Source organism: Macaca thibetana, chromosome 4 (assembly GCF_024542745.1).
Source record: "Macaca thibetana thibetana isolate TM-01 chromosome 4, ASM2454274v1, whole genome shotgun sequence".
NCBI lineage: Eukaryota > Metazoa > Chordata > Mammalia > Primates > Cercopithecidae > Macaca > Macaca thibetana.
In genome coordinates this window covers 86,553,048-86,567,744 of record NC_065581.1, presented here as the reverse complement: position 1 = coordinate 86,567,744, position 14,697 = coordinate 86,553,048, and the positions used below count along the sequence as shown (strand labels likewise).

Sequence of the window (14,697 nt, the reverse complement as noted above, 5' to 3'; positions counted from 1 at the left end):
ACCACGCCCTGAAAATTTTTTGTATTTTTTAGTAGAGATGGGGTTTCACCATGTTAGCCAGGATGGTCTCGATCTCCTGACCTCGTGATCCGCCCGTCTCGGCCTCCCAAAGTGCTGGGATTACAGGCGTGAGCCACCGTGCCCGGCCCACTTAGATTTTATAACTATGGCAATATGTGCTATCACATTTAGTGCTTACAAAAACTCTGTAAGGTCTGTGAGGAAATTGAGACTCCTGACATGATTGGCCTAATGCGTGGTTCTGAGGTAGGGACAATTTTGTTGCTCAGGGGATGTCTGTCAATGTCCAGAGACATTTTTGGTTGTCAAAATCCAAGGGAAGGAAGTACTACTGGCATCTACAGCAAGAAGCCACGGATGCTGCTAAATACCCTACAATGCACAGCACAGCCCCAGCAGCAGAGGATGATCTGGCCCAAAATGTCAGTGACGTTGCTGAGGATGAGCAACCCTGGTCTACATTAATAAGCCGTTAATAAGCAGAACAGGCGCCTATACCAAGGTCTTTGGCTTCCAAATTCAGTGCCTTTCTCCTCTGTCAAACACAGATATATGTAAGAGAGACACTATGACCCTGGTCACAGTGATGATGCAGTGGGGAGTTCTGAGCACCCACAGAGCCGTATGAAGGACAGAGTGCATAGAGAACAAAGTTACATCAATTAGGAAGAGAGCAAATTCCATCCAGGGTACCATTCACTGGGTGGACTTCATGTTGGTGGTGGCTCCTGAGCTGAGTCCTGAATGGGTAGGTCCTTCAAGGGGCAGAGTGGATGCAAAATGCCTTTCAGAAGGCAGTTGCAAGGAACACTATAAGCTGAGTTTCCCAACAGCAACCCTGTAAGCTCAAAGATGAGGCACTGCCTTTGAAGTTCTTAGGCAAAATAATTCTCTAAGTTTCTATACCAAATTGTCACTTAAGCAAGAGGGTAGAATAAGGATTTTTAGACACGCAGACTCTCAAAAAATTTATGCCCATATTCCCTTTCTTAGGAAGATATCAAAGAATGTGCAGTATCAAAGTTAGAATGACATGGGTTCCAGCAAACAGGGGATCTAATACAGGGGAGAGGTGAAAGGACTTCTCAGGATGATTGCAGAACTAGAGAGCAACCCAGATTAATCAGAAAGAAGGATAAATGACTCCAGAGGGGATATCCCCAGGAAGAGACTTGGGCTGATAAATATGTAATAGGTTTACTCACGGCGAATTGCACTGAGAACAGTTTCACAGAGTTATTGGATAGTAGATGAAACACTTACCAGTAAGTTTAAATCAAATTAAACAAGTGAAAAAATTAGGGTAACTATCAACTCCAGGAAAAATAATAAGCTATATATTTTTTAAAATGTAATCATACATATTTTTAAAAATGTAATCATTCTCAGCTAACCAGTGAGCAGCATTTATGTAGTCACAATAATTATACATTTGATTTTAAATTGTGATATTTTGGGAGGCTGAGGCAGTAGCATCGCATAAGCCCAGGATGTTGCTCATTTTTATCAGCTAGGCATGGGGAACACATGCCTGTAGTACCAGCTACTCAGGAGGCTGAGGCAGGAGGACTGCTCGAGCCCAGGAGGTTAAGGCTGCAGTGAGCCATGTTTGCGCCACTGTACTCCAGCGTAGGCGACAAAGTAAGGCTCTGTGTCAAAACAAAAAAACTGTGATATACAGTCACAACAATTTTGAGAAGAACAAAGTTGAAGAGCTCACACTTTCTGACTTCAAAACACATTAAAAGCTACAGTAATCAAAACAGTTGGTATTAGAATAAAGACATATAAACCTGTGAAATAGAATAGAAAGCATAGAAATAAACCTTCATGTATATGGTCAAATGATCTTCAGCAAAGATGCCAAGACCACTCAATGGGAAAAGGATAGTCTCCTCAACAAGTGGTCCTGGGAAAGATGGATGCCCACATGCAAACAAATGAAGATGGACCCTTACCTTACACTATATAAAAAATTAACTCAAAATGGAATAAAAGCATAAACATAAGATCCAAAGCTATAAAGCTTCTACAAGGGGAAAAACTTCATGACGTTGGATCTGGCAATGTTTTCTTGCATATGACAATAAAAGCAAAAATAGACAAATGAGACATCAAGCTTGAAAACGTTTGTGCATCAAAGAACACAATCAGCAGAGTAAAAAGACAAGCTACAAACAATGAGATACCCCTGTACAGCTATTAGAACGGTCAAAATCCGGAACACTGAAACACCAAATACTGGTGAGAATGTGGAGCAACAGGAAATCTCATTCATTGCTGATGGGAATGCAGCAGTTTGGCAGTTTCTTACAAAACAAAACCCTCTTACCATGCGATCCAGCAATTGTACTCCTTGGTATCTAATGAAAAAAGTTGAAAATGTATGTCCACACAAAAAAACTGCACATGAATGTTTATAGCAGCTTTACTCATAATTACCAAAATTTGGAAGCAACCAAGATGTTCTTCAGTAGGTGAATGCATCCAAAACTGTAGTATAACCACACAATGGAAGATTTTTCAGTCCTAAAAGGAAATGAACTATCAAGCCATGAAAAGGCATGGAAGAACCTTAAACGCATATTACTAAGTGAAAGAAGCCAATATAAAAAGGCCAAATATTGTATGATTCCAACAATATGACATTCTGAAAAAGGTAAAACTATGGAGACAGTAAGAAGACCCAGTGGTTGCCAGGGATTGGGGTGGGAGGAAGGAAGGGGATAAACAGGTGAAGCACAGAGGATCTTTAGGGCAGTAAAAATAATTTATATGATACTATCCTTGTGGATGTATGCCATTATACATTTTTCCAAATCCATAGAATGTATAAGAATGAGCCGTAATGTAAACTATGGACTTTGGGTGATAATGATGTGTCAGTATAGGCTCATCAGTTGTAACAAATGTATCACTCTGGTGGGGGATGTTGATAATCCGGTAGGTTAAACATGTTTGCCGGGCGCGGTGGCTCAAGCCTGTAATCCCAGCACTTTGGGAGGCCGAGACGGGCAGATCACGAGGTCAGGAGATCGAGACCACCCTGGCTAACACGGTGAAACCCCGTCTCTACTAAAAATACAAAAAAATAAGCCGGGCAAGGTGGCGGGCGCCTGTAGTCCCAGCTGCTCGGGAGGCTGAGGCAGGAGAATTGCGCGAACCCGGGAGGCGGAGCTTGCAGTGAGCGGAGATCTGGCCACTGCACTCCAGCCTGGGCGACAGAGCGAGACTCCGTCTCAAAAAAAAATAAAATAAAATAAAAATAAAATAAAATAAAATAAACATGTTTAGAGGCGGGAGATATTGGGAAATCTCTGGACCTTCCTCTCAATTTTGTTGTAAATCTGAAACGGCTCTAAAAAAGTACTCCTAAAGGTAACCATAGAATGAGAAAAAATGTTGCAAATCAAATATATGATAAAGGATTAATATCTAGAATATATTAAGAACTCATATTTATATCTTATATATATATCTTTTAAGATATAAATATAAGAGTTCTTAATATATTCTAGATATAATCCTTTATTCTAATTATATAATTAGAATATAAGATATATATTATATATATCTTAATATATATATAAAAATAATATATTAAGAACAACTCAACACCAAAAAAATCAAATAACCAGATTAAACAATAGGCAAAGGACTTGAATAGACATTTCTCCAAAGATGATATACAAATGGCAAACAAGCACATAAAAAGATGTTTAACATCACTAATAATCAGAGACATGCAAATCAAAACCACAGCGAGATATCACCTCACACCCATTAGGAAGGTCAGTAATAACAGTAGCATTTTGGGAGGCCAAGAAGGGTGGATCACGAGGTCAGGAGATTGAGACCATCCTGGCTAACACGGTAAAACCTCGTCTCTACTAAAAATACAAAAAAATTAGCCGGGCATGGTGGCGGGCGCCTGTAATCCCAGCTACTCAGGAGGCTGAGGCAGGAGAATGGTGTGAACCCGGGAGGCGGAGCTTGCAGTGAGCCAAGATCGCATGACTGCACTCCAGCCTGGGCAACAGAGCGAGACTCTGTCTCAAACAAACAAACAAACCAAAAAAACCAGAAGATAAGTATTGGCAAGGATGTGAAAAAGTGGGAACCCTTGTGCACCGTTGGTAGCATTGTAAAATGGTGCAACAGCCATGGAAAACAGTATGGAAGTTACCCAAAACTTTAAAAGTAGAACTACCATATTTCACTTCTGAGTATATAACCAAAAGATGTGAAAGCCAGGACTCAAACACCCATGTACACCCATGTTCATACAGCATTATTCACAACAGGCAAAAGCCAGTAACAACCCAAGTGCCCATCAGTGGATGAAGGGATAAACCAGATGTGGCATATACATAAAATGGATTATTATTCAGCCTTAACAAGGAATGAAATTCTGGTACATGCTACAACACGAGTGAATCTTTAAAACATGCTAAGTGCAATAAGGACAATATAGTATGTCCTTATCGGATATATGCTACAACAGAGATGAACCTTGAGAACTTTATGCTAAGTGAGAGAAGTCACACACAAAAGACCAAATACCATATGATTCTATTTATATCAAATGCCTAGAAAAGATAAGTTTATAGAGACAAAAAGTAGATTCATAGTTGCCAGGAGCTGGGGGTGGGAATGGGGAGTGACAGCTAATGGGTATGATGATTTTTACTAGAAGCCAGGTGCGGTGGCTCATGCTTGTAATCCCAGCGCTTTGGGAGGCCGAGGCGGGTGGATCACCTGAGATCAGGAGTTCGAGACCAGCCTGGCCCAACATGGTGAAACCTGATCTCTACTCGAAATACAAAAATTAGGCAGGCGTGGTGGTATGTGCCTGTAGTCCCAGCTACATGGGAGGGTGAGGCACAAGAATCACTTGAACCTGGGAGTTGGAGGTTGCAGTGAGCTGAGGATTTGTGCCACTGTACTCCTGCCTGGGCAACAGATGGAGAGACTGTCTCAAAATATATATATATTTTTAATTGTGATGACAGAAATGTTCTAATATTTGAATGTGCTTGTATTAGTCTTCTCAGGCTGCCAGAACAAGAGATTTGTTCCTCAGTTCTGGAGGCTGGGATGCGTGAGTTCAGGGTACCCGCATGGTCAGGTTCTAGTTGGGGCCCTTTTCCTAGCTTGCTGATGACCACCTTCTCACTGTGTCCTCACATAGCAGGGGGGGGGAGAGACAGCAGACCCTGGTGCCTCTTCTTACATAGAAATTAATTTCATCACAAGGACCCCACTCTCATGACCCCATTTAAACCTAATTACTTCCCAAAGGCCCTATCTCTAAATACCATTAGCGATTAGGATTGAAAAAAACGAATTTGGGGGAGAAACAATTCAGTGCATAGCAGTGGTGATGTAAATACACTAGAAATTATTGAATTGTACAATTAAAATAGGTGAATTTAATGTACGTAAATTATATCTTAATAAAGCTGTTTACAAAATAGCAAATAATTAAGTCTATTTATAGAAGAAAAGTTGCAGACTATGCCCTAAGTGCATTAAATAAGTTATTGTTATTGTAACAATTCTGAAAAGCTGACATTATTATCCCTCTTTTACAGATAAGAAACTGAGGCTCAAAGAAATCAAGCAACTTGCATAATTAGCAAACAAAGCAGAGTTAAAATCTGTGAGCATGTGCCCTAACTACAGAGTTCCACGCTTTCTCCCATTTGTGATTGCCTGGGCCCTGGAAAGTGCTATGAATAGATCACATGAGCTCTGAGGTAAGGCTCCCTTCACCCTCAGTTCCAAACAATCCAATCACCATTTATGTGCAGACCCCTGTTCACCTCCATGGGGACCTACAAGTAGCTCAAGACCTCTCTGGAGGCCGGCATAGAATGTGAAGATTGCATATAAGTAAACATGAAAATAGGAGCTGATCAATCTGCCACAGGAGGTCAGAAGTTAACAGATGACCCTCTGTGAAAATTAAACTTTGCCTGTCTTCACAGCTCTTTCTGGGGAGGTCTGGAGGGTGGGCTTTGGGGCCAGACTCTGTGAGTACAAGTTGCATTTCCACCACTCAGCGGCTGAGGGACCCTGGGCAAGTTTCCTCACCTCCAAAATGGGAATGAGAAGAGAATCTCTTCTAGAGGGCTGTAAAGTGCTTACAGCAATACTAGGGCTCAATAAGTGCTTGCTATCGGTTACTTCGCCAGCGTATTTAAACTCTCCATCTGGCTGCGCAGAGCCTGCCTTTTCTTGGCTTTGCTACAAAACTGCCTTTGGGCAGTATGGTCTCTCATCTTTCATAGCCTTCTCTGTTGGCGCTGGGTAAGCAATGCCCTCCAAAGCTTACCACACATCTTCACTGACCCACATGAAATCAAAGCCTATAGAGGTTGTAGCAGTCATCTGGTCCAGGCCGTCATCATACAGACGGGGACAAAGAGACTCTGCACAGGGGAGGGGCTGTGCACAAGCTGGTCTACCTCCCCGGGAGGCCCATCTAACATGATTATCACACACTCTGTCCAGTAAGCTTTTGTGTCCCAACTTCTCCCAAGAGATCTCCTCTCCATTTGGCTAAAGAAATAGGTGAGAAAAGCCACCATGATTTTAAAGACTGTCAAATGCTAATTACAAGTCCTCCACTTGAAAGATGGCAATAAAGCATTCTTAATAATCCTCATTCTCCCCAAACCTCCATCACTGGAAGAAAAGCCAGTTCTTTGAAAGCTGCGATCCAAACACAGCGGTTTTTCAGACAATGGTTAAGAGGTAGGCCAGTTCCCAGGGAATGGCTACAGCGTATTTTTCTCTTGTTACCTTGGTAACTGCTACCTTGGCGCCCTTGTTGATGAGCTGAACCACATTCTCTGTTTGGCCTTTGTACGCAGCTATGAGAAGGCGCTCTGAAAGTGCAGCGACTGCATCTTGCTGGCTCATGAATTAGGAAAGAAAGGTTTTCAGGGAAGCGGTAGACAAGTTCCTTCAGCTCAACACGAAGTCACTGGCCCGGCCTGGCACCCACAGGTAAAGATGTTCACAATCATCGGAAGATATCTTTATGAATATGCCATCTTCGGGACCTAGGGGTTACAAAACAAAGCTGCCATCAGGGCCACTTGACACACAAGGACAGGTCACACCTCTTCTCTCTGATTTTAAGGCATTCTGCTGCTTGCAGGTTGCAGCGGGGGGAGCTGTGGGAGGCAGGACACAACACACAGGAAGCACACTCCACAGCAAAGCCCCTGAACAGAACTTCCAAGTGGAAGGCAGCAGAATGTGCCAACCTCCCTCCCTTCTTCTCCCATCAGGGACATCCTCCGGAATAGTATGGCCAGAATTGCAAGGTTTGCTCTGTTTTTCTCCCAGGGAGTGGAGGCCTGGTATAATCCCCTAAGCACCACCTGGTTTACACACCGCCTTTGGCAGGGAACTGTACTGTGTGTGATCACCAAAGGGCCCCTGGCTGGGTTTTGTGCGTCCACCATGGCTAATGTGCCGCTTCCCCAGTGGGTCAGCGGCCTGTGGAACACACCCCACAGAGACCCCGCTGAGTGGGTTCTCTCTTTGGGGTTTTCTCCTAGCATTTACTGCAGTTCTCTCCCTTCATCCTTTTCTCGCTGTAAATAGTATAGTTCCCGAGTTCTGGAACAGATGGAGAGCTGGGCACAGGCCCGGGCCGATTCCTGGTTCCAAGTGGCTGAAACAATCCACCTTAGGGACAACACAGATGCTAAACACTAACAGGGGCTCTGCCAATGCAGGGGGCTGGTCATGTTGCTTCCTTGCTAACAGGAGGAAAAGAAGTGGCACCAAACCCACCTACAGAACACTAAAGCCCTGTCGCAGAGCAGTGATCTGGAGGGTAGGAACTAGTAGCAAACTGATTTCTTCCTACCACATAGCAAAATGAATAGAATTTTAAAGACTGGGACTCCTCCCACTATACCTGGGCTGCCATTAGACCCAACCAAAGCCATTGGTAATTATTTCAAGGGTGAAGGTTTCTTTGGGCAGAAGAAGAAATACTTAAATGTCTAATCCAGTCCTGCTAGAACAGCAAGGAAGTGAGGGCTTCTTTGTATTTTAAAAGATACTTATTAAAAATACTAGTATATACAAATGGAAACAGAATGCTACAACAGAGATACCACCCTTCAACCCAAACCCTACCACACATCCTAACTTTGAAAGTCTGGAAGACGCAGCCATCCCTTACATTTGTTCCCAAGCACACCCAAATATCCTTTCAGTCTCTAAAGATTAAGGAATTGGCCATGATATGGCTGGAAAGCCCTGGACCACATCCTGTTTGAACTCGTTCACTGTGGCATTCAGGCAGGTTGTTTGGCCAACCACTCTGTGAGGCTAGGGTTAAATGCCCACGTATAAAACAGACACGAGAACATTTATCTCCCAGGACTGTGGCGGGTATTAAAGAGGGTATTTTATTATGCAAAAGTATGGTCCAGATGTGAATACTACAACTTCGGAAATAATTCTTACCCCCACTCTTGTGAATTATCAAACTTTCTCATCGTTCTCCATCTGTTGCTCAAAATGTAGGTAAAGAATACCAGGGAAAGAGAGAGGAACCCTCGCGAACCCATCCTGCTCCTGCTCACTGGGTCATTAGAAGCACAATGAATCTGGCAAAGGGTCTGCTCTAAAGCAGCTTGGTAAGTCATGGTCTGAGATCCCTGGGATATGCCAGAAATAGAGCCAAAAAAAAAAAAAAAAAAATGAATAAAGTTGAGACTCAAAACACTGAAAGAAATGGAACTGGAAATGCCTTTGAAAATTCTCATGGTCGCACTGAATGGCTACAGTCTGGGCTTTATGTTTCCCAGACCGTTACACTATTTGGAAGTGGTTTGTTTTTAGAAACATAGCTGCATTGCCTCTTTTCATTCAGGTAATCTGTGGTTCATTCAAACCAATTATACTGAACTTCTGCTCTGTTTGCCCAAATATTGCAAAATCACTCCAGGCCTAAATGGCAGGAAAATACAGAGTATTAGCCATGACTTACGAAATGATCTCCCTTCCACAATCACACCCTTCCCCTCATCTACCCATTTGTTATCTCTAGACCTAGACCCAACGGCCCCCTTCCATTCCAGAACCTTTCATTGCAAGGGGTATTTGAATGTCTCAAGTACAATGGCCCAGTTCATACAAATATTATCATGGCTAAAATTCTACTCATTCTACTCATTCTGCTCCATGGCTTAGCCCCTGAGGGTAGAGGTTTTTTTGCTGCAGCCTCAGTACAGGCCATCAGCTGAGGTCACAAGCTCCACACCAGCAGCGCTGTGCAGCCTCCTCAGCAATGGATGCAGGGGTCCAGCTGGCCCATAGTAAATTGATAGCCACTCCCCTCCCAACCTCCAGCCCCATGCAATGAATTCAGCCTCCTGGATACTGAGACTGAAGTACACTTATGCCATAGCTGCAGGCTACTGAGATAGCCTTGTTTAGATAATTACCACTGGTAAACAGCCCTTTGCAAGTACAGCCCACATTAATTTTCCTTTTTGTTTGGTTAAAGATAGAAAAATACTACAGTGGTGAGAAAACATTGGCCAAGCAGAAACACCCTTCTATTTTTTGCTTTTCAGTTACAGCTACTTAAGAATGTTCCTCACTCTCACTCCATCCCCTCCACCATAATCAAAGCACCCACAGAGCAGCCTACAGAACAGGTCCCTCGCACAGGATTTTGGATACTCCCCCTACCAGAGTCATACAGAAAACTGCGTGCAAGATCAGGAACAGAACCCCGGCTTTACAATTCCTAGTCTGTTGCCAACACCATCCCTATGTGCTTGGACATCTCAACCTCATTTTCAATTTAAGCCCAGTAATCGCCTCCTTACTAGGATCTCCAGCCTTTACCTGCAGGGGCGTTTACACACAGTTTGTGGGTGGGAGGGTATCAAATGAGGGTCTTCTATTTCTGCTTCTTCCTGCACCTTCGGCCTTGGGTGTGGGTGCAGGCTCAGCAGAGATACCAAGTGCAGGCCAAGCAGAGACACCACCTCTCTCCCTCCCTCATGGTCACTGTTCCTAAACCCCATATCCTTACCTCCCATCTAGAACAATGATCCCCCATCCCTTAGAGTGAGAAGACACTCTGCTTCTCATCTGATGTCCTGACCTGACAAACTGGACCAGACAGAGGTGTGTGTATTGCAGGGGTGGGGAGCAGTTTAAGAAGGGATGGGGGAACCCCTGACAGTAAATTGGGAAGGAAAGGGAATAGAGGGGTGAAACCAGTCTGGAATCAATGAGTTAAACTTCATGCCAACCTGTTGGCTACCTCGGCTGTAGCAGTTCATCCCCTCCTTGTATCTGAGCCTCCTCTTACAGGTAGATCAGCTATCATTCAAGATACTTCCCACTGCTGGCAGTGAGAAATGTATTCTGCCCCAAGCCTATCAATTACATCCCTCTTTGTCACAATGCTCATTTTTCACAGCATTCTGAAGGAAAACCTTAAACGCAAACATGCTGCCCATTCCTTAAGCCAAAAGGAAATAAACACATGAGCATAAGTATGCAATGCATATCCTGAATCTAGATAGGGATTACGCTTCCTAAGATTTCCCTCCTTCCTCCCAGCCCACTGCCCCATTTTTGTTGCTCTGTAATTTGCTAATTCTTTTGTCTGTCATCACAAATACCAGAGGGTCACACAGCTGCTTGTCTGTGATGCAATCAGTTTTCTTTTTACAGAAAAAGGTCTATAAGGTTTGCTTTTGCTGTTTTCTTGGGGCTTTACAACAAATTCTCCTACACTTTGGAGAATTTGCCAATATCCTAAAGCCACTACACATCTGTCTCCTGACAGGCAAAATATTCCAGAAGAGATCTGCAAATAAAAGTCCCAGTCAGGCAGTATGTACAACCCACCCAGAGATGGCCCACAGGAATCGGTGGCTATGGAGCGCCATCAGCTATAACAACTAGCTTTGCTCCTACTGCTCCAAACCTTGTGTTGAAGAGACGGTACTCACATCCGAGGGGCTGTCCTCTCTGTTCTACATCGTGTTCAGTTTCTGGATAACTGTGGTCAATTCTTTCCTGGAGAGATCATTAGCTTCCTAGGGCTGTCACTCCCAGCAAATCTGCAGTGATTTACGTTATAATGCTCGCTGCCTTTTCCCTTTAGCCTCCTCTGCCGATGCTGGCCAAATCACATCTAAAAGCTTATTAAGACATCCATTCAGCTTGCAATGTTTTGTGGCTTGCTAGTCTGCTCGTCACAGCTTCTGAAAGTCTTGTGTCTGCAGATTTTGACGGACTGCTCCCTCCTGCCAGCAGAGGACCTGTAACACTGCCCCGATTGAAGTCAGGGAACAATTCACAGATCAGAGGAACATTTCTGAATGATGCTCAGATGACAGAGAAACGAAGTTTGCATTATTTCAGCAGTAATGCAAGAAAAGATGAGCATTCGTGTTGTAAGGGAGGGAGGGATGCAGAAAGGGTTGAAATCTGTAACAAACTGCCTCCAAGAAAACAGGAAAACGTTTGCTTTGTGGGAGCAGCAGAGCCCAGACACTCCACCCTCCTCAGCAGAGTTCCAGCACAGTGACTGCGGCAGCACAGGAGACAAGGGTCTGGCTGAGCAGCTGTTCCCAACGTTTGTCTCACAAATGCTCCTCTGAACAGTCTCTGCAGGGAAGGGGGAAGGGAGTAAATAGGGAGCAGAGCCCCTTCAGAAGCTGTTCCGAGTGCTGTCGACTGCCCTAAACTCGCAATCGTGTGCTCCAGCCCACTTGTTGAAACAACAGAAATCCAACACCCACCTGGAGACGTCATAGAAAGGAGAGGGCTTTCATTTTGATTTAGGCCAATATCCCCACATTTTCCTCTCTGTCTCTAAAGATAGAATTGTTGGTCTCAGGGACAGGAAAATTACTCTACTCTGTCAGCACAAACCCTCTTACCACCCGTCGTCCTAAAGCCTTGCCCTATTTCCCCAAGGGTAATGGGGCAATGGAATGGACTGCAATTCTGCTTTGGTCGCCATTTGGCTTACACCAAGGGCAGGAGAATAGCTGGAGACTCTGGCAGGTGCATTGCAAAGAGGCTGAATCCCACTGGGGAAACAAATTGCCAGCAGAATAACACAAGCTAAAAAAAAAAAAGTACACAACCCTCATACTAGTTTATCCAAAAGCAATCACTACTGGGTTACTGTGATCATCACTGAGGGACAAGTGAGGCTACAACAGAGAGGAATATGACTCAATCCCTATGTTAAAGAAACTCATCATCTGACCACTGAAAAGCCATGATCCAAGCCCAAAAGCCCAGTTGCCAGAAGGTAAGTGTAAACTGAGTGGGAAGGAAGAATAAAGCAAAGAGTGGTTCATTTTCTTACAGCTTCCAGGACACTTCCTCCTTCTGAGAAGATCTACTCCCACAGGTAGGACCCCTAACACAGCACTACCCATGAGGACACTCAGCACTGACTGATCACGGAACCTGGTGCCCACCAGGACAATTTGCAAAAGAAGGGAAATGACAGGGTGGATATGCTCTGCTTTAGCAAGCCCATGACTCATTATATACACCCCACTGTCACAAAGAAACATGTATGTTTATTTCTTGAGCCATTTAAAGCACAATAACTCTCTTCTTCTAACTCTGACAGTCACTGAATCTTCTGAAATAACCACCTCTGCAGGAGGCATAGGGGCTGTTGCAGTGAAAGCTGAGTGACATCTGAATATTATTCAGGAAACCCGTGACATACCCTACCAAGAAAAGCTGCTTACAGATGTAAAACTCACATAGGAGGAATAAGCACACATCACTGAATAAAGATGTGACTGACAGAAGGCTTGGGAGGTAGAGACCTCCCCTTTTTATATATATCAATAACTTATTGACTGACTAGCACTGCTAGACCACCAGAGCCTCCAGGTCAGGGGTGGGCACTCCCATCACTTGGCAAATGACCACGCACATGCTCAAAGTTCAGACCAAGTGTTAGCTCTGCTAAGCCTTCTGCCGTCCCCGCCTTTCCCTAGACAAGATGATCATTCCCTCATGTGTGCACCTACAGTTTTCTTTTTCTTTTTTTTTTGAGAAAGTCTCACTCTTTTCCCCCAGCCTGGAGTGCAATGGTGCGATCTCGGCTCACTGCAACCTCTGCCTCCCAGGTTCAAGCAATTCTCCTGCCTCAGCTTCCCAAGTAGCTGTGATTACAGACGACTACCATGATGCCTGGCTAATTTTTGTATTTTTAGTAGAGACGGGGTTTCACCATGTTGGGCAGGCTGGTCTCGAACTCCTGACCTCAGGTGATCTGCCTGCCTCGGCCTCCCAAAGTGCTGGGATTACAGGCGTGAGCCACCGTGCCTGGACAGCACCTACAGTTTTCTATAAGCTTTTGCTATGAACTGAATTGTGTCCCCCCAGTTCATATGTTGAAGCCCAAAGCCCCAGTGTGACTGTATTTGGAAATAGGAGATAATTAAGGTGAATTTGGTCATAAAGGTGGGACCCTGATCTGATAGAATTAGTGCACTCATGCTTGTGCATGTACTCTGGTGTGCACACAATGAAGAACAGCCATGTGAGGACAAAACAGCCCATCTGCAAGCCAAGAAGACAGCCATCACCAGAAACTGAACCCTGTTGGACTTTGATCTGGGACTTCTAGCCAGAAGAACTGGAAAGTAGAATTGGAAGAAAATAAATTTCTGTTGTTTAATCCACCCAGTATGTGGTATTTTATTATAGTAGCTCAAACAGACTAAGACATAGCATAATTGCTGTTATTGGCTCAAGGTTGGTCTCCCTGGTTATATTAACTCCTTGTGGCAGGAACTCCATTTTGGTCATCTTGTATACCGAGAGCCTATCATGGTGCTGGGAACACAGTTGGCCTTTAATGTTCATTTAATGAATGACAGAAAAACCAATAACCAATTTATTTTTGGTCATCAATTGGTCTTCAGGAGCCTGTGATCCCATAAGAAATATATGAGGTACTCACCTAGTCAACTAATCTTTTTCCTTTCCAAATACATGAGGCAGGCTATGGCTCCAGACTGTCCAAGAGATAACAGAGAGGGAATGTGGTCATTCTCCTCTCTCCCTTCCCCCTCAAAATAGAGGACTACAGTTTCTGGGGCCAGATAAATTACGACTCTAGAGGCATCCCTTATTCAGTGACACAGGTCTGTCAGCACCAAAGCATTGGACAGCACCACAGCCACTCTGGGAATTTCTTCTCATCACCCTCAACCCCTGTTAGGTAAAGACCCAAATGCTAAAGACAAATCAAAATAATTAACGCAGCATCACAATAAAACCAGTTCTATGTACTCAAATCTCAACTTCTACCCACTCCTTAAATCTGATCTGGCTTTTCTGTCCCCAGTTTTTCCACTGAAACATTTTTGTTATGTATTTTGTGGTGTACCAAGCATATGTTGAAGAAATAGACACAAGGAACTGTGGAAACTGGGAGAGGGATCATTCTTGCTTGCTGTGCTGGGGTGAAAAGAGGTCAGGAAAGTTTTCACAGAGAAGGTAGTGTGTTAGAGGAGGTAGGATCTGGTTAGGTTAGAAGGGGAGAAGACACAGGCAGAGGAAACAGCAAGAGCAAAAAGGCAGAGTGGTCTGAAAGTATGTGTCATGAGTAGCAAAGAAAGGCAAAGAGAC

At 44.0% G+C, this 14,697-nt stretch overlaps 1 protein-coding gene and 1 long non-coding RNA gene across 6 annotated transcripts in view; one reads left to right on the top strand and one right to left on the bottom strand.

The window, feature by feature from the left end:
- The window catches only part of ANKRD6 (ankyrin repeat domain 6), a 73,021-nt gene extending 60,189 nt beyond the window's left edge, over positions 1–12,832 (bottom strand). The window contains exons 1-2 of one of the 5 annotated variants that reach the window (XM_050789532.1): positions 11,031–12,832; positions 6,829–7,091 (exon numbers count right to left, since the gene is read on the bottom strand). In XM_050789532.1, the coding sequence (XP_050645489.1) occupies positions 6,829–6,948 (120 nt within the window). In that variant the 5' untranslated portion in view covers positions 6,949–7,091; positions 11,031–12,832. Of the gene's footprint in view, positions 1–6,828; positions 7,092–10,322; positions 11,000–11,030 lie in introns of those variants that run through there. The other 4 variants (XM_050789527.1, XM_050789531.1, XM_050789533.1 and 1 more) reach the window with 4 other exon arrangements.
- LOC126953847 (uncharacterized) lies at positions 6,908–10,172 on the top strand. Its single transcript, XR_007725379.1, has 3 exons — positions 6,908–7,035; positions 8,578–8,690; positions 10,111–10,172. It is a non-coding gene; the product is annotated as an uncharacterized LOC126953847 (long non-coding RNA).
- Positions 12,833–14,697: the final 1,865 nt, after the last annotated feature.